The sequence below is a fragment of the Cygnus atratus genome, chromosome 20 (assembly GCF_013377495.2).
Source record: "Cygnus atratus isolate AKBS03 ecotype Queensland, Australia chromosome 20, CAtr_DNAZoo_HiC_assembly, whole genome shotgun sequence".
NCBI classification, from domain to species: Eukaryota; Metazoa; Chordata; class Aves; order Anseriformes; family Anatidae; genus Cygnus; species Cygnus atratus.
The window spans coordinates 8,165,567-8,185,245 of NC_066381.1; the positions used below are offsets into that span (position 1 = coordinate 8,165,567).

A 19,679-nucleotide genomic window follows, 5' to 3' on the forward strand; every position below is an offset into this window, starting at 1 on the left:
GTATGCGGGCGGTGCAGTTTTAAAAGCGGTGGCTCTAAAAATGAATAGTAGAAAAAAGCAGATTGGCAATATCGCTTTGCAGACAATAAACTGTTGGGTGAAAGCCCCTCACTGTCTTTGTGCCTCTTTAATTCTGGCCCCTCAGGGTGATGCTGCGGGGTCTGTGCATGAGCTGATGGCCACTCGCAGCCGAACCTACCAGAATTCACACAGGTTCACCCCATTTTGGGCAGCCTCACCTTGGGGATGCTGCTTGGACAGGTCCAGCTGCTCCCTCACTTTTTCTCGTTCTGTGTTTCAGGGCATCTTATTTCTGCTTGGTTCACTAAAAAAGAGGTCATTTTTAGTTGACTGCAGCTATAAATATCATTTTTACAGCAGAATATTTATATTGCCACATAGGTTTGTTGAGCTCAGGGCCACCGACTTAAAAAACAGATTCCTTGCCCTAATGAGCCCAAATGCTTAATTAAAGCAGATAAGGCAGGACAAATAAAAACAAGACAAAACTCCTCTTGCTTTGAACCACCTCTAGGGAGCAGGTCTTGGCAAAGGAAAAGAGAGATTGTAATGCTGTAATAATAATAATGATAATTAATTGTATTTGTAAAGCATCCCCTAATGGCTCTGGATGCTATACAACAATTTTAAATACAATTGAAAGCAGCAATAACAAGAAGCCAAGTGAAAAGCCAAGTAAGGAAGGGTTATAAAGATAAGCGTCTTTTACAGTAGCCAGCAAGATGTAGGGCTGTTGTTTGGGGGCTCTCCTAGGAAAGCAGTCCGGGAGCAGGGGGCTGACCTGCACAAGCACACTTTCCTCACCAAAGTGTGCTTGCGCGGCACCAGGGGAGCTCTGTGCGTTTGGAGACATGTGTGTGTGGATGCTCTGAAGCTGAAGTCTTGGATTCAGGCCCCTGGAGGCTGGTGCTGGCCGTGGCCTCGCAGGGCGGCCGCTCGAAAGTGTGTGGCTCGGGCTCAGAGCAGTGACATGGGTGTAGGGCTGCTGGTGACCTTGCTGCCCTGCATTCTGCCTGCTCGCAGGTTGCAGGCTCTGGTTATGAAGAGGAGATACGTTTTCAAGCCTGCTTTGCATGTCCCCGTTTACGCTTTATTTCCTCCCCGTACCGCAGCCAGCCAGACGGCGTGATTCAACGCAGCCACATTTCCTCGTGTTTACACCTCCGGATCCGCTTTCGGGTTTTGGGGTCCGCCCGTCGACCGGGCTAAACAAGACCTTGCCCCGCAATTTTGCGAACAAAGAGCGCTTTCCCCCTCGGCCGAGCCTCGGGCAGCGACCCAAGGGGACAGCCGAGAGGCCAGCGGGCCCGTGACAGGAACTGTCTGAGACCGTCCAGACCCCGTGAGGCGAGTCAGGGCGCATCCGCCTCAACCCCCCCCGCCCCACCCCGGCTTCCCCTCACGGGCCCCGGGGAGGCCGGGCCGGGCCCCGGAGCGGCGGCGGCGGAGGCGGCGGGGGCGGGCGGAGGCCGCGCCTCACGGCAGCGCCCCCTGGCGGGCCGGGCGGGCCGGGCGCGGCGCAGAGCGGGGCTCGGCTCGGCCGGCGCTGGCTGCGGGGGGGAAGAAGGAGAAGGAGGGCTCGGAGCGGGATGGCGGGCGCCCTGTCGGAGGTGCTGGGCGAGGTGCTGGTGGCCGCCGACGGGGAGGAGGTGGCGGTGGCGGCGCTGGCGGCCCGCGGGGTCTCGCTGGTGGGGCTCTACTTCGGCTGCAGCCTCAGCGGCCCCTGCGCGCAGCTCGGCGCCAGCCTGGCCGCCTTCTACGGGCGCTTCAGGGGGGAGGCGGCGGCGGCCGGAGCTCAGCGCCTCGAGATCGTCTTCGTGTCGGCGGAGCAGGAGCAGCAGCAGTGGCAGGAAGCCGTGCGGGCCATGCCCTGGCTGGCGCTGCCCTTCGCCGACAAGCACCGCAAGGTGAGACCGCAACGGGGCTGCGAGCGGGGAGCTCCGGTGGTGGTGGTGGTCGGGGGGGGGGGGGGGCGGCCCCGGGTGGGTCGTGCCGGGCTTTGTCCCGGGGGGATGAAAGGGGGGAGCGGTGGGGCTGCGGGCTCGGAGCCTTCCAGAAAGTTCCTGTGCTCCCCCAGGGGCCTGGGCACGGCCGGGGCAGCGGGCTGGGGGCGGAGGGTGGGCACGAGCGGGTGGCTGGGGTTGTGCCGTTCGTCGCTGTTGGGTTTCGCCACGCTCATATGGGATGCTGAGGCTGAAATCGGACTTAGGGGAGCTGCTGAGGACGGTTTCTTGAGTCACGGATGTGAGGGAAGGGGAGCGAGCCCGGGGCCGAGGACAGCCCGCGGTGGGACCGCGAGGCCGTGGCTGGGGCCGGCGGGTGTTGGCCGTGCCCCGGCCTTGGCTGGCCCCTCGAAGAACGGGGCGTCTGCTGGGTGTGGAACCCGGTTCTTAGGTAAAAGTGGGTCTTTTGTAAGCGATGTGAGCGTGTGGTGCTCGTAGCCGTCTGGCTTCCATGCAGTTTGCTCCTCGAGACGTAAGCTTTGTGCTACGGGCTGGACCTGGCGGGTGGCTCTGCCCGGCCGAGGGACGCGGGGCAGCTCGGCGCTGGGAGCGCCAGGCAGCGTCCCCAGGGGACCTTTGGGATGTTGGCAAGGATTTGGGGACAGCATTGATGGGGTCTGTGGTTTCCGTCAGCTGTAAGGGGACATTTGGTGATCTAAAAGAGGACTGGAGCCAGTTTGGGAGTTCCTGGCAAAGCAGCTGGCTGAATTGGTGCTGTTCTTTTTTCGTATTTATTTAACAGCTGATATTTTTGGTGTACTACATGTTACAGTCCTTAATCTAAAGAGTTTCATCTGAGACACTGAAAAATACCAGACAAAAAGAGCTCTGTAAAACCCTGAGATCCAAGGCTGCAAGGGACGGAAGGGCAAAGACCAGGTTTTCAGATTCAGCGAGTTCTCAGTGTTGGTAGTTTAAGGGAAAAAAAAAAAAAAGTCTTTACAAACGTAATCTTCTCTGAAAGCTGTTGAGCAATAATTAAAAAGATGGAGCCCCACAGTGTCATTTCTAAACATCTTTCTGGAGCGTAATTGCAGCTGGCTGTTTGAAAGCCGCGGGTGCTGCTGGGCTGCGCGGCGAGCGAAGTCCTCTCTCTTTGTCAGCCGCTGGCGGCGGCCAAGCGGGCGCTTGCTCAGCCCTGGAGGAGGTGGGCTCGCCCCCAGCCCTTCGCCTGGAGCTGGGCTTAAATCCCATGCCTCGGGAGCCCGGGGGGCAACCCTCTCAAACGTGGGCTCTGCTGGGGTGGACGAGGCTTCTCCTTCCTGACCAGGACCCCGAGCCCTCCGCTGTCTGCATCGGCGCGGCGCGTTAGGCACCGGAGTCATCTTTGGAAACGTTCTCTGTCATCTGGGCTCGTTGTTGGATGTCCTCTCTTCTGAGAAGTGTAGGTGGTGTGATTTTGGCTTGTTTGCTGTCATTCTTGTCACTAAGCCTCAGGTTCCTCATGTCCAGCTTGACGCACCTGGGTGCTGCTGCTGAAGACCCCCAGCTTCCCCCCTTGAACCCAAGGCGCGTCTCAGTGGGAGCCGTGAGCACAGGCTGTGGTCAGTTTGCTTAACACGGCGAGTTGCTTTGTCCCTCAGAGGAATTAGGTTTTAATGCCGGTGCCTTTAAAACCCAAACCTCTTACTACAGGGGCATGAAAAGATTGTGGTTCCAATTAGTAGCTGGCCATTTCCCTGCAGAACATTTCAGATTATTTAGGTGGTGGGGCTTTTTGCTTCGCCGTATTTGCTTTAAAAATTCCACTGTAACATAATTAAATTGTTGGGAAGTGGTTGGAGTGGAAGGTGGCATTAATTTTACGTTCTGGCCAATACTTCCATCTATTAGATTGCGAGAAAACATGAAATAAAAAGATTATAGGGTCTTAAATTCTTATTTCAAGAAACCCTGAGTTAAATTCAGGATTATTTTTGTGCAGAGTGTAAAGTAATTGAAGCTAGTGCTGTATATTTTCAAAACTAAGCAGATGTGATGTGGCTTTTGTGGAAGCTTAATCTATGGATAACAGAGAACCTATTTGTAAGTTATAAGGGCAATTATGTCGGGATATCAGATTTCTAAACAGGAGATTTATAATCTGTAGTTCAGGCAGATAGAAGTTTCCTTGTATAATAGTCTGGTTTTTAAATAGTCGGGCTAATGACCTGACTCTCCAGAAAAGCACAAACTTTCTATTTTTCAGCTACATGCCAGCAAGAGCTGGGGATGTCTAGCATATGTTCGGTACCTTGCAGGCTTAATTTGTTTAAAACAAAAGCATTAGAAAAATGTAGACAGTCCTTTTGAGTTATGGCTCTTTTGCTCTAAAAGCTATTCTTAAACCCGATGTGAGACAAGCCCCAGAGAATTACAGATTTACTGGAAGAAAAGCATCGTGTAGATACAGAAGAGGGGTAAAAGGGAGGGAGAGACGTGGGAAAATCAGGCAGGGAACTGAGCTGAGCTTGCAGCCTCGGCCCGGAGAGGCTGTGGGCTCTCGTCCTCGGAGCTTGGCCGGGCGAAGCCGCGGCTGTTTCGTGTTGGTGACTGCGGCTGGAAGACCTCCGGAGGTCCCTGCAGCCAGCAGTGACCGCTGCGGGCTCGTTAGTTGGTCTGAGGTTGTGAAAGCTTTGGGGGGTGATGACTTACTGTCCCGTATTGGCTGTAGCATCAGTTTTGTTGCCCAGAATTACTGAATAATACAGCTATTACAGTTTCCTGCTTGTCAGACTACTGAAATATTTATCAGTGTACCCATCACCTTTCCCTGGTGCACTCCATGTTATTATTTTTTTCAATTTTCTCCCTTTTCCAAAGCCCAGGCACTGAACGTTGCTAGGTTTGAAAAACCAGCCTCCTTTCTGGGCTTGCAGTAAAATTCCCACAGTCCTGAAAGTAAAATAACCTCTTACTCCCGTGGATATTGGTGCGAGTAGCGTGGGCTGTCCTAGGAAAGCAGCCGCCCTCACGGAATTCCTCGGGAGCTCAGGAATGCCAGGTTGCAGGGCCGAGGGCGTAGCGGTCCGTGCGTCCTGCAGCAACCGGTTAAATTTGGGTAACTTTAGCAGAGATTTCCGTCTCCAAACCAGTAATAAAAGAGCCAGAGAAGTCAGCAAACATCTGGACGTGGGGAAGGCCTTTGATTAACGAGGAGGATGGCGCTGTGCCTCTGTCTGAGCCACAGACAGCCCTATTATTTGTGTTTTTTTTTTTTCAAGAACAAAACCATTACCAAATGAGATTGGAGGCCTTCAACTTTTGGTACACATCCCTCAATTAAGGCGTTCAGGCCGGGGTTTGGGGAGCTATACGCAGCTGTTGGTAATTGATTTGTCTCCCGATAGAGCCTGGAGTTGCTGAGCGGAGCACGAGAGAGAGATGTGGAGCCGTCCCTTTTGTTTTAGTTGGGGTTTTGGTTTAACATCACCCTGTCGTTAGCCGCTTGCACGAACAGCTGCTCAAGTTTTGGAGGGTTGCTTTAATGACGGCATTAATTCCTGACGGCTGCCCAAGGCACTGAGGAGCTCGGCAATGTCAACAGCCCCAGCTGCCTACGTGCCCCGTGTGCCCCATCCACGGGAGCACCAGCATCCCCCGGCTCCCGGGTGCTCAGCCCATGGGGGGCGTTTGGGGGCTGTTGGAGCGTTGGTGGCGCGGAGCCTTGCGCAGGAGCGTGCTGTCCCTGCTGGCTGCGGTGCTATGTGCCATCTGGGTGCTTTCCGCTAAGAAACTGGCCGCTTTCTGGGTTGAGAAGGTGCTGGCACGCATCCTTGCATACGGAAGGGTGCAGGAAGGGTCCCTGCACTGGAGGAGGAAAGGATCTGCGTTGAGAGAGCAGCAGTTTATCTGCTGCTGCTGTTTATTTGCCCTTGCTTTTGTTTCTACCTGTTACATGGCTCAGTCACCTTCCTCGTTCTTTTTAATCCCCATTTTCCTAACTCCTCTTTCTTGGTGTGGCCGCTCTCGTGCGCAGCGCTGTGTGCTTCGCCTTGCAGTCTCTGTTTTCTTTCCACTGCATTTATGCATCTGCTTGAACGCTGCCCAGATGCTTCCTGGGAAGGCCAAACTGTTTCCACTGGAGCCGAAATAGTTCTCTTCTGGTTTTAAGCGAATGCAGAACACGTTTATTACATTTCTGTGATTACTCAGTGAAGTCTCTGAAAACAGTTGTAAGATCTCTCTTTGCTCATGCTGGTAAATATGTTTTGCTTGGGAGAGAGTGGTTTTCCTTTATCCTAAAGCTGGATTTGCGTATCCTGGTCTGGGTATCATCTCCCGTACTAATACAAAACGTGTCTCTTGCTGAGCTCAGTGACAGAGGGGCATGTGGTCTTTCTCTGTGTGCGAGGAAAACGGCTGCTCCGTCTCACCCTACGGAGAGGGAGAGGAGCGTGTTCTTAGCTTTGGCGGTGTTGCTTCAGTTGCTTGACAAAGGCGATGGGTGATCTGAGCTGGGCGTGGGTAGAAGAACCTCTTGTGAGTTGGGGGCACGTTGTCTTCATCGCTGCAGCTAAAAGGTTGGTCTTAGGGTGGTGAAATGTGACCGACCTCTTGTTAAGATTTCTACAACAAAGACCCTTTTTTTTTTTTTAAATCATGCTTTCAGCCCGCTGTCCTTTCAAGAAAAAGGCTTTTTCTCTCTGCTTAAAAAGACCATCAGGTGTAGGAGCTTTGCTAGTAGGACACCCCAGACGGATGGGTGAGGTGCTGCAGGTGTGCAGCAGGATGCCGGCGTTGCAGCTCTGCTGGGTGAGCAGGTGGGGGCCAGGTCTGTGCAAGAAATGGTGGGGAGGAGGTGGAAACACCATTAAATTAGATGGTATTAACTACTGGGGGGAGGAGGGCTCGAACCCTTGGTTACAGGTGAGGTTACACCCAGATTTTCAGGGACTCGTAAGTTTTCTTCTTGCAGTCGCCTTCTGCTGAGGCCTGGGAGGCAGGCGGTCAGCACAGATGGGGGGTTTGTCTGACAGAGGATTTTGTAAGGCAGTCGAGGCAGTTTTTGAGTTTCATCACATAAAAATATCGAGGTAATCACTTTCAGCTGTATTCCTGACTTGGTGTTTTTGGGGTGGGAATGTATATGAAATCTTTGGCTCGAGGAGATGCACATTTGAAAAATCTGGTCTTCTCATGACATCAGGCTATTGAGTAAGGAGCGAGGCATTAGCAGCACCAACTGATTCTTTGTTTGCTTTGAAACTCACTGGTTCTGAAACAGAAGAATGGGAGATCTCTGAAAGCAGCGAAGGGGAGCCTGCGTGCTGTTTTTCATTGTGGCATCTTAATCCAGATGTTGAAATGAAAACGTCCCTTGAAAAATGCCCGGCTGACGTTTCGTTTGTTACTCTCAGGTTGCAGAACGAAGCACAGCAACTTTCTTCTTTACAGCACGCAGCGCAGTTCCTCCCCAGCAATGCATTCTTCTGCAAGCTGAGCGTGTAACTCTTTCACAAAAGAAGGTGCAAAATACAGGGCGATGCTGGAGAGGCGCAGCAGAGAGCTTTAAATATGGCCGAGGAATAGCTACGCGGTATTTGCACTTTATGAGGACAGCACCAAAGCCAAAACATTCTCTAACCTGTGTTGATGACGCTTTTCCAGATGATTTCTGAGCGTATTTCGTACAGCTCTGCAGTGACCCTCCGTGCAGTTAACAGCCGCCTCCTGTGCAAAGCCCCCAGTCTTGCACTGGAATCCCAGGATGAGCAGACCCCAAGTCCGGGTGTAAAATCCAGGTCCTGCAATAACGTCGCCGACGTCCTCGGAGGCTGGATTTCCCCGTACATCCCAAACGCCGCCCGCCTGAGCGCTTTCCCCGGGGGAAAATTAATGTTCTGCGTGTCTCGCTGGTGTGTCATCTGCCGGGTTGTTTATTGCGTCCTTCGGCTGATAATTGCAGCTATTCGAGGCCCTGCTCTGAAAGCCCTTGGACGTCTTTCCGTAGACCTCGGGGGTATCTGGATCAGGCCCGTGCTTTGTTCGCGTCCTCCCGGCTTTACGGCAGGGGGAAGCAGCAGGAGCTCTGACTGCTCTGCCGTGCAGCTGGCTCGGGAGCTGGCCTCTGCAGGTCCTGCCCAAAAAAGCTGCCCTAGGCCTTGGGTCGTGACTCAGCCCGCTCCAGATTTTTGGAGCAGTTTGATACCGCTGGGGTTTGAAACGCACGAAGCCGTCTCCTTTTCCAGGACTCGAAACAAGCCTTTTGTGCCATCACCTCTAGCTGTCTGTAGGCGCTTCTTAGTCCTGGGGCAGTTTGTGTGAAATGTTACAGTTTCTGAGAGGGTGGAGGGATTTTCTGGAGGTTTCTGATCCCTTCTCATGGACGCGCTTTTAATGTTTCAAAGTGGCGCACGGCGAGGTCAGCTAATGCTGCCTGGGATAAGGTTTCACTTCTTCTGTGTTTTGCATTCCTGTTTTTTCAGCAACGTTCCCAGCATACAAGTTGGGTTATGGTTTTAATCTCGGCAAAGTCAAAAGATACTTCGGGGGGGGATCAGCCCAGGCTGCTGCTCACCCTTGCCCCACGCGGGGACAGGGCAGGGTGGACGGGGCGAGCTGTTGGAGTTGGGCTGCAGGGCTCCAGGCAGCATCAAGGGGTGCCAGGGGCTGCCCTGGGCTGAAGAAATGAGGCCGGGCAGCATTTGCCTGAGCATTTACCTTGCAAAAGGCTCCTTGGTGCACATGGGTTGCTTCCTCCTCCTCCTCTTTCTCCTTCCCCTCCCATTTTTTTATCAGGGAAACAAGTTCCAAGCAAAATATTCCGAAGTGATATTTAATTACTCTTTAAAATGCAACTGTGTGTCTTATCAGCCATGTGGATTTCTGTTTGCTGCTTTGATTTGACAGTTAGTAGTTTGTCATTTTTAAGAAGCTTACACGCTCCAGGAATCTGTGATTTTTGTCCTTTTAAAAGGAGAGATGTTGAATTAACTGCGGCTTTGAACTATTCACGGATAATTTCAGGCCCCCTGCTTTCAGCAAATAACAAGCTGACTCCTGAGCTTTCAGGCTGGCTTGAATACTGAATAATCGCGGCTTTCTAGCTGTACGTATCCTTTAAGCCAGCTCCGTAACACGTCGTGGTGTAACACACGAGGTATTCGGTGCGTTCTCCAGGCAGGTCGCTTCGTGATAGTGCCACCGCCGTGCGCTGACAGTCGGGAAGGGAAGAGCACCGCAAACATCGTGAGGGTGTTTGGCTTCCTTGTGACTTGTGCTTTGTATACAGTAATTTCCTCTCGTTTCCTCCCCTCCCTTCTGATCTTTATGCCTTAACGCCGCCGCGTTGGGCTTTTGTTTGAACTTTCGGCAGGGGATGGCTGATGCGTTCGAATCCCGGCGACGTCGCGCAGCCCCGCTCTGGGACGCGCTTCATTACAGCCATGTATTTCACAGGCGAGCAGCTGCAGTCGCAGACGCTTCGGGGACCTGTCCAAGGCTGCAAAAGTCAAACCCGTGCTGCTGCAGGCAGGACTCCTACCTCGATGAGCCTGTAATTTGAACAGGCGACGTGAACAAAAGGCACGGGGAGATTAACAATCCGGAAAAGCCGTGCACGAAACCTGTGCCGAATCCGGATAAATTCCAGACTAGTGCCCGCAGCCCAGCATCGTCCCCTTTCTGGGATCCCCTTTCAGGGGGGCAGGAGGGCTCTGTCCCCCCGGCTGTGCGTGGGCAGCCTGGCTTCAGGGGGGCTGAGCTCCCCGCGTGGCGGCATCGTGGTGAGCTGTGCTCGGGGCGCTGCCGTCCCTTCTTCTGCTCGGTGCGGCTTCCTTCTCGTGCTGGGTCCCACTGCTAAAGTTACACAGCCAAAAAATACAACTGCGGGTTAAATCCGAAGGTCCCGAAGTAAAGATAAGGCCGGTGGAGAAGCTGGCAGTGAAACGAGGAGGTGATGAGTAAGCAAAAAGACATAAATACGTTGAATTCTCTTTCCCACTAGAGAATTTGTGCAAGTATTTCAGATTACAACACGGGCGCCTTGTGCGTGCGTCCCGCTGCACGATGGCTCATCAGATCATCGTCGTAAGTTTTCCAAAGAAAACGCAGCGTCGTGTTGATTGGGCTCAGAGCGCGCCGAATTCATGAAAGGGTGGAACTAAACAGATGCAGGAATGTTTTCTGCATATTCTCACGTCCGTCTTTCAACACCGTGAACAATCGAAACCGACAATTAATATGCAAAGAATTTGCGGGCTTTATTTAGCCTGACTGACTGACGGACTGCTGCTGTCGCGTCAGGGCATCGGCTGACATGCTGCAGCGGGATCAGCCCCCTGCCCGGAGCACAGCGAGCCCCTCTGCTCGCAAAACAAAGACGGGAGAGCCCCCAGGATGCTCCTGCTGCCTGCGCCGGGACGGCGAGCGGTGGAGACAGCGTCGGGGAGAAGCTGGTCCGCAGAGCGAAGCCCCAAGTGTGCCCCTAAGGAGCCGTGGGGACCACGAGCTGTGCTGCCAGCCCCGTAGGAGAGCGAGGACGGGAGCCTGCTCGCTGGAATCGCAGGAAAGCAAACTCGGGGCGCAGCGAACCTCGCAGAGCTCGCTCAGAACCGGCGGAGTGCTTGGGATGAGGAATGCAGCGGGGTGACCGGCGCCGGGAGTCCTCCTGTGCCGCCTGGGGCAAAAGCAGAGACAGATTTCCCAGGCCAGGCAAAGCAGTGTAGCGACAGGGTGGTTTGTGAGGCTGCGCTGTGTGCTTTGCACCCGTGAAGGTTGGGAGCGGAGCGGAGGGGTGAGCAGACCCGCCCGGCCAGGGGGAGAGGCTCCGGAGTCCTCTGGGAACGTTTTGTCCGGCTTTACGACTGCGGCTACATCAAACCTGACTTTCAAATACGGTAACGGAGAAACGGTGCAAAGGTCCCTATTTAAAATTAATTTGCCAAGAGTTACCAGATTTTTAGTTTGTGCCCAAGGCATTAAAGGGAAAAGAAAAAAAAAAAAAAAAAAAAGCTGGTGGCATCCTGGGGTGCCCAGGTGTGGTGGCCGGGCTGGCTCGGGGTGACACGGCGGTGACAGCGGGATCCAGCAGCAGCCCCAGAAGGGAGGGAGCTGAGAAAGGAGCCTTGTTTCACGTTTCAGTGCAAGGATTTAGGAATCTGGGTGAGAATTAGGTAATGTTCGCGGGAGAGACTAGGACACAACTGGAACTAATCGCAACTGTGCGAGCGAGCCGGAGGGAGACATCCTACTTCTCCGTCGTTCCCGAGAGACTTCCACTGGCGAGATGAAGTCATAGCCCTTACTTCACGAGCAGGAACTCAGCGTGCTGACAAATGAGCCCTCTCGATTCGTGCCGGACCAGCTGAAGAGGACGTTGCCCCCTTGCAGAGACGGGTGGGCAGGCAGGTACGAGCAGCCGCCTTGTAGGCGCCCGAGCGCGAGCTGCCAGAGCTGCTCCATCACCGCCCGAGCCCGTGCCCCGCGCGGGGAGCGGTAATTGCACCCAGCGGTGTGAGCCCCGCTTCCAGAGCAAACAAACGGGTTTAGGATCTCCCCCTCGCCGCACTGCTAGGGGAGTCCCTTCTGGAAAAAGTGTGAAATTTATGGTAATACGTGCTGAGGATCTCGTGGCAGATCTGAGCTGCTAAATCCTCTAAACCTGAGCCCACAGCTTCATTGACAGGGCCTCTCACTTTGCTCTGCTCCAAGCTTATGGTTTCAGTGCTCCAATATTTTTCCATACATGGAAGCGTTCGTGCCCCAGCCCGGGCTAATCCTGACATGCCACTGCATCTGGATGTTAGCTCATTTCTTGCAGCTGACACTGTACGCAGGCAGATGTCTGAACCTACTTTTGTTTAAACGGATTTATGTCAACAAGCAAAAGTCTCACCCCATAGGTAAGCAGGGGGAAAAAAAAAGTGTGGTTTTCCATTTTACCTGCTTTCCAGGGCTGTTAGGTGGCTGGACAGGTCCCTGGTGATGCTGTGCTGGGGAAATGTCTGGTATTTAAATGACGAAGGGGCACAAATTTAACCGGACCAGCCGTCGCTCCAGCACAAGCCCCCATCTCGCTGCTGCGGCTCTGCCTTCCTCTCCCCTGCACTCTGGTTGCTTTTCTGTGCCCTTCCTGGGTCTGGGTGCTGTCCCCCTCTGGTCCCTATCTCCCCTCCTGCCCCCAGAGACCCCTGCTCCGTCCTGCCAAAGGCTGCGTGCTGCTCGGGCCATATTCACCAGCTCTGCGGGGTCCCACTCGCGGTTGAGCTGGGTGTCACGGCAGCGCAGAAGAAAGAGCTGCTTGTGCCGCTGAGCTGCCGTGTGAGCCGGAGGCTGTTCCCGGGCCTCCCTGGCAGGGCCGGGCCGTAAGCTTTAATTAAATGGTTGTAAGGTGCTCCGAGATCCTCCGCTGAAAGGCCCCGCGTAAGGGCGAAGTCTCCAGAGAAAAGCTGGAGACCTTTCGCACCCGTTGGGAAGGATGGGGAGCCGAAACGGCAAGATCCAAACGGGTGAGTCTGAACTGACGTTGGCTCTCCCCTGCCCTCTGTGATGGTTCAGAAGGACTAGCGTGACCCTTCCCAAAAAAGAGGGGAATAGTGATTTTGGTAGGGCTGCCAGTGATTTCAGTTCCATCCCCTCCTGCCCGTTGCTAGTTAAGATGGCGTGCTAGGCTGGAGGTGTGCATGGGGCATTTTGTGTGTGGGTTGTGCTGTTTTATTTGGAGCTAGGCATCCGCTCGTGGCCTCTCGTCGAGGGGATGTGGGCGCTGGGCGATCCTGCTGGCCCCTGTGCCCTCGTGCCCGCCTGAGCACTGAATTATTTGGTGGTTTGCACGTGGCTTTCCCGCAGCCCTTATTTCAGCCTCCACCAGCTGGACGGCTCCGGTGATCAGGTGAGACGGCAGATCCCCGGCGCTTTAGGAGTCTTCTTGATGTTGGAGTTTTTTTTCTTCAGGTTTTTCTGGATGCCGCTCTGGTGCTTTTAGGGCGGGTTGAAGGGCACCAGGTTACAAATCCTGCCGTACAAGTACTGCCTGGGCGCTCAGCGTCCAGGAATGCGCTGCTTTATCAACTGATAGCTAGTGTTTAACAGGGCGAGGAGTTACGCTGATTGCATCCTAAGCTGATGACTCCCCACGTTTATTTTGCAGGCTGCTCCCTCTCTAATTCTGCTTCGCGGCGGTAGCACAGAGACAGCATTGCTGCTCCATTACCAGCTGCTCATAACCACCTCTTCCCCGTCATCTCCGTGCTCGGGGAGCTTTGCAAATCGTGCTAGGGAAGTGCTGATGGCGTTGCCTTGGCCTGGCAGGTAGGAAGGAGAGGGGCTTGGTGCTGGGGGGGCGGCCCGGGGAGCCTGCAGTGGCTGCTCTGGGTGCAGGCTGCCAGCAGCACGGGCGATCGCTGGTGTGGAGCAGCGTCGTGCCTCCGCTGTGCACGAAGGAAAAGCCCCATCTTAAACAAATGCGACGCTGCTCGTCTGGCAGGTATGGCCAGAGCACCGTCCTGAGAGTTTGTTTTCCACGCTTTTATTTGGAGCTCAAATTAAGCTGCTGTGCCTGTTGTCTGGAGGGAAGGGAAGCAGAGCAGCAGCCTCCTCGCCCCTGCCGGGTGCCGGCGGCTTTTCCAGCCCCGCCGTGACTTCCCAGCCCCGTGCGCCGTGAGCCCAGCCTGCCCCCCGCCACTGCGCTGCACGCTCCCAAAATCGCTTCGTTCCAGGGTTAGAAAAGACCCGGTTTTGTGTCCTCAGAGCTGGATTTCACAGACACGTAACGGGAAAGGTCTTAATGCCTTGAGCTTGATCTGCTAATCTGAAAGCATGGGAAGTTTTTCATAGGAAGATTTGCTGCCTGGCTTTCACGGTGCGAGTATGCACAAATAGGTTTTATTCCTGCGATGGGGCAGAGCTGCTGGGTGCCTGCCACCAAGGTTACTGACATTTGGGTCTCTGGTTTTGGTGGAGATGCACAGAAATACATTTAATGAGTAGGGGGTTCCAGAGAGTGGTACGGGTGGCTGGAAATTGAGGGCAGGGACTGCTTAAGCGCTAACGTATGGCGTAGCTTTGATTCCTTTTTATTTTTTTTAAAGGAATGGAAAAAGCTAAGGGCTGCTGATGAGCAGTTTTTCCTCCCCTCATGACACGCTTGTCCTTAGAGCCTTGTCGGCCACCTCCATTGCAGTGCTTTCTTGACAGTCACTCTCACGCCTCCTGGCCGTAAGTTCAATGATTTTGTGTGACGGGAGCACCCAGGGCCCCGTTTGGCACGAGGTGTTTATGGCTTGAGCTGTGCGTGCAGCGGCGTCTGCTGCCCCAGTTGCTCCCAGGACGGGTTTTATGCCTAGAGAGGCAGTTTTCGAGCCAGTTAATTGCCAGGTTGTAAAACAGAAGGGGACGTGGGTGTCCCTGCCTTTCCCTGCGGACAAATCCCTGCCGGTGTCTCTCGGGGTGGAAGCGTGGTGACAGGAGGAGCCTTGTCCCCAGGGGCAAGGTGAGCAGAGGGACGGGGACAGGACAGGACCAGCAGCAGCGCTGCCTTGGCTGGGAAGGCGCCGTGCTCCAGGCAGCTTGACTTTGAATTGCAGAAGTGATCCAGATTTTAGTCTGTTGAAGAATAAAATGCCCTGTGAGCCGTGCCTTTTGGCTCGGGCTGCCTGACCGGCCGCCCTGCTCTGGGCCCCGTCCAGCGTCCTCTTTTTGATGTTGGTCTCCGTGAGGATTTACTGCAGGCTTCACAGCTGAAAAAGCGGCGCGGCTGGCGTGAAAGCCTTGCTAGGATAAAACTTGATAGGATGAGAGGCCACCGAACGCCACCTCTGTCTGTGGCCATCCCTCTAATTACTGAATTAACACCCCTGGGCGCAGCTTGCGGGCCCACCTGGGGCTCGGGGCTGTTGTGCTGGGCCATGTATGCACAAACACACAAGGAGAGGCCGCCCTTGGGGTAAAGCTGCTTATTTTTGGGGGTGTTGGTGCTGTGCAGGCGGGGAGCAGCCCAGCTGGGGCTCCGTGGGACCCCCTGCAACATGTGGCACAACATCCTCCCCCTTTACTGCTGTTGGGAAGTGACACAGCAAACAAAGCAACTCCTGATGGCCATCGTGGGTTATCCAGAGCCAATCCTTCCCCCAGCCGCACGCCTCCAGGACAGACGGACGCCGAGTGACACGGAGCAAGGCAGGAGAGCCCAGCATGACGCAGTCGAACTGCTGCTTGGTGGCACAGGTGGAGGTTAGGACATTCAGGGTTTCTTTGAGCTTTGTAGTGAAGAATCTGAAAACGTGATTCATCCCTCAATCCGCGTCTCAGGCATGCGGTGGTGAAGTTAGGAAAAATCTGGGTATGTATAAAGCGTTTCCTCCTGGGGGCTGGGAAACCCTTAGGTGCAGCATTTGTTATTTTACTTAATTGAGTTTGAAATCCTCAATGCTCAGAACATGCCCGCTCATGTCTGTTGCAGGAAAAACTCAATTGCTCAATAGGAATGGCTTTTCATCCTGCCGCACTAAGGAGAAACTAAGGTCAAATCTATTGAAAAGAAGAATTACTGATTTATTTATTTATTTATTTATTTTGTCATCTGCTCAGAACCAGGGAAATGGCTTAGCAGCTACAGCTCGTGGTGAGGAAGGTCGTGTGTGTGAGGCAGCTCCTGAGAAGGAAGGCGATTCTGTGCGGATGCTCAGCCCTCTGGTATTTAGCCTGCTCTTTCACTTTGTAATTATTCCAGCAATTAGCGCGGTTACAGATTGTGCCTTGCCTTTGCTGCTCCGTGTGTGCTTCCCAGGGTTTGCTGGCCATGGGAAGAAACCAGCTTTATGCAAAAGCACAAGCCCAGGCTGAAGAGGTAGCACGATGTGAATCATTGCTCCTGGTGGTGCGCGCTCACAGCCGTGGCTGCCCGTGCCCCTGCTCCTGGAGCGACGCTGACGGCTCGTGCTCTGTGAACAAGAAAATGAAGAAAATGACACTCCTGGAACTGAGCGAATGAGACACTGCCGGGGAGGTGGCAGAGGACAGCCTCTGCCTCGCCCGAGCTTGGGCAGCCGCATCTCTTGTGCTTTTGTTCTGTTTTCCTCTCTCATTACTCAGAGTGTTTGCTTCGTCCGGAGCTTCAAGCTATACAAACCAGGGGTGTCGAGCAGGGCGAAGACGCAACGGTGCGTAATTCTCATCGAGGTCATGCCATGCTATGCAAAGCTGCCAGGCAGCTCCTGATTTCAAAGTTGGGAACTGCCGTTTACGTGCATTTTTTCGGTGCCTCGTTGTTACCGGTGGAAGCACGTACTGACAGAGAAACCGCTATTAACGTGACCAGTGCCGGCTGCAGCACAGACCCCGTTGTTCAGCTAACACATCCTGCACTCACAGCTCTCGTGTGAATGAATGATCACGCTCCAGCCTTCCCTGTTAAGAGCTATTGAAGAGCACAGCAGGTTTTTTCACCTTGCTGAACCGAATGTTACTAAGAAAATAAATTTAATCAAGTCCAGGCATTTTTGCAGGAGTCGCCGTGCTCTTCTTTGCGCCGCACCGTGCCATCCCAGCCAGCGCTCTCCTGTTGTGATGGACGAGCTCTGCCTGTTTGGGGGGTGCAAAGCCCCTGCCGCAGCCATCGGAAGAAAGGAACAAAGTCCTGGTGGTCTGGCTGCCCTCCCTCCGGCCTCCTGCCTGTCCAGGACCAGCCTGGCGCATCCCATCCAAGCCTTGTTTTCGCTCAGGTATGAGCTCTTTTCCATGCTGTTTACGCTCCACTTACCAAAAGAGCTCGGAGCCAGATGGTTTTCCTGCCGAGGATATAATTTCATGGGAGAGAAGCAGGGGTCTGTAAAACAATCTGTGGAATTAGTGGCACCTCAGCTCCTGCAGGGTCTCCCCGCCCCCTTTTTGGAGTCTTATTGCTGTTCTTTGAAAGCTGAAATTTCCATTGCTGCTGATGCCCTGCCAGGCACTCTAGCAGGGTTACTTTCCCTTGGATGCAGTTCAAGAAACCATCGTTCCTTTTCTTTATCATTCATCATCAAAGCGAGAGGAGTGCTCTGCTTCCCTGCTGCCTCCAGAGCTGGGGAGAGCAGCCGGCCGGGGCTGCTCTTCAGACCCACGACACCAGCAATGTGAATTTGAAAAGATCTTGGTAATAGGGAGGTCAAAGCCTCCGTGTCCTCAAGAAAACATACTTCAGTAATTTAAAAAACATGAAACAAAACCTGCTCAGGATACCGGCAGAGGTCTTGCTGGAAGCCCTCCTCCACGGAAGCCAAGATCTGAAGGCGCACACTTCATCTAACACTAGGGACGTGTTCCACTCCTGACACATTTGCCTTGGTTTTAGGATTTGGGCTAGGCTTTTCATGCCATCCGAGAGTGTAGATTAAAAAAAGAGAAGTGTGTTTAGCAAGGAAAAGAAAGCTTACGCTTAGCTTCTGCTGCTTGTAGGAGCAGTTGGCTGCAGGACGTGCTGTTTTCTGATGGCTCTTCCAGTTGGGTGTTGGTGGGATAGCTTCAATCTCAGCAACGTGTGTGATTGAAGGATCCTGCACTGGGTGAACTGGTGTGGATCTGTCTGCTCCTGCACGTCCGCTGGGATATCCTGACCTCTCCTCATTCCCTCTTACCTTGTCATAATGAAACTACGGCAGGACTTCGTGCTGTTGGCGGTGGGGAAGAGTTTTCCTAGAGAGAATATAGAGGTCCTCTGCTTCTTCAGAGAAAACGTTTGGGCTGTACGGACAGGAGAACTGGCTGAGCAAGTTAGCAGTGGGTTCGAGATGTTAGCTTTGTGGCTTTTGTCTACCAGAGCCTGAGCAGTATTTGATGTGCAGACATGTTTTCAGACATTTCTCATAGAGAAGGTGTTGGCAGGTCTGTTGTTAACACCCTTGCCTTTAGGCCAAACTATTGAAAATTCAAGTTCAGCTTGAATCTAATTTCAATGGCTTGGAAGGCTGCAATCTGATGGGCTGAAAAACCCCGTCCAACTCCAGCCCTTATTAGGAGCTTAATCTGAAGTGCAGCCAAAGCCAAATAAGGGGGAGGGCAAAAAAAAAAAAAAAAAGGCAGTAAAATGGAACAAGAAATGTGCATCCAATTTACAGTATTCCTCTGCAAACTTAATTCAGCCCCCTGTACGCGTTACAAAGCAGTTTCTAATTATGGGATCATGGGCTGTGTTTTTCCTTGGCACCCCTGCCCTCGCTGCTCGTACAGGACGGGCAGAGCTCAGTGAGGGAAATGGAAGTGGCCAGTTGTGTATGTAGGACCTCTGCCCTGTATGGCACGGGATCCAGAGCGAGGAGAGTTGTGGAAAGCCAGGAAGGGTAAAGTCATAGTTAAGGAGATGGGCGTCCTGCTGCGCTTCTGCCGCAGGGTTCATGTTCGCATGGGGTTTGTCGCCCTTCCTGCACAACTGGTGCCTTTATTTCCTGGGTCCCAGTCCGAGGGCTGGTTTACAGACGTTTGGTGTGCTCCTGCTGCAGATGGTCTCACGGGAAGTGGCACGTCAAACATGTAACACGCTACTCACCGCTATTTATTTTTTAAAAAGCGAGCTGTAGGCTGATCTGGACCTGGATGCCCGAAGCTCCTTTATGCCTCCTTTCTTCAGCTACAAAATGGAGGCGTTAGGAACATAGCTCTCTAGGATTTTGTGAAAATAAATTCACATCCTTTGAGAAGTATCCCAGTTTGGCAGCGGCTAAACGCCTTCATTTTTGCCTTGGAGCAGCACGTGAGAAGTGTGAAGTGAAGAGGGCTCAGCACCGCAGTGAACGGCCGGGTAATTCCTCACCCGAGGAGCATCTTCTGTTCTTGGTACCATCTGCGTCAGAACTTCATGCACGTGTGGTATGTGTCCGTATGGTAAGGACCATGCACAGGTGGACCAGAGCAAAGCTACAGAGAAAATGTATTTCCAGCACATCCTTGCTTTGTAGAGCTTGGTTTGGCAGCCTTCACATTTTTGTAATGCAGCCCTACAGACGTAAGACGATATCAACAACAGGACCAAGTGAGGAAGGAGTTGTGTGTGGAGGGTACAAGCATCACTCTGTAGGACACCCTACAGGGAGACTTCATCCTTAGGGTGGTAATTCGTTTGCTTTTCTGACCTGTAGTAGAAAGCTGAGGGTTTGGGATCGCCCAGGAAGGATCCTGTGCATAGCTGAGGCTGCTGACGCCAGATGTCTGCTTTTGGCTTATCGGATGTGGCTTTTGCTTGATCTTTAGGTTGGAGTTTCACTTGCAAAACAGCTCCCGTGTCCATCGAAGACAGAGGTTAAGGAAGTTATTTTTTCTGTGGTTTTCTGGAACTTTATACCGTCGTCTGTCTCTAAGGAAGATGTGACGCACGATGGCTTTGCAGCTATGCAGCTCGATGGCGAGGCGCATAGCTGCCGACGCTGTCATAGGGATGCTCTCGCAAGGCGCTTGCTAAGCCGAGAGGCAGCCCACGTTTCTCTCCCTTCTCTCTCACCCTCTGGACTTCGCTCCAGTTTATCTCCATCCCCTCAAAATGTGGATTAGGAGAAGCGGCATGTTTCATGCCACACCGGCAAGAAGAGCCCCGTCGGCCGTGCCGCGGGGAGGAAGGGCTCAGCCGCGCTCCTCGGGGCTGCGCGAGGTTCTGAGCGCAGCTCTCTTCCATCAGCAGATGTTGTCAGGCGTGCTCAGGCAAAACCTTGCTCTCATTCACTAATTATAAAAATTCCTGGCAGAAGCTCAGTGTGACTCAGCTAC

At 53.5% G+C, this 19,679-nt stretch overlaps 1 protein-coding gene and 1 long non-coding RNA gene across 2 annotated transcripts in view; both read left to right on the forward strand.

Moving 5' to 3' along the window:
- Window positions 1-1,517: 1,517 nt before the first annotated feature.
- Window positions 1,518-19,679, forward strand: part of NXN (nucleoredoxin) — a 57,073-nt gene continuing 38,911 nt past the window's right edge. Inside the window, exon 1 of the mRNA XM_035560921.2 lies at window positions 1,518-1,928. Coding sequence (XP_035416814.1) covers window positions 1,611-1,928 — 318 coding nt within the window. The 5' untranslated portion in view covers window positions 1,518-1,610. The remainder of the gene's footprint in view (window positions 1,929-19,679) is intronic.
- On the forward strand, window positions 13,121-15,910 carry LOC126913538 (uncharacterized). Its single transcript, XR_007709044.1, has 2 exons — window positions 13,121-15,638; window positions 15,733-15,910. It is a non-coding gene; the product is annotated as an uncharacterized LOC126913538 (long non-coding RNA).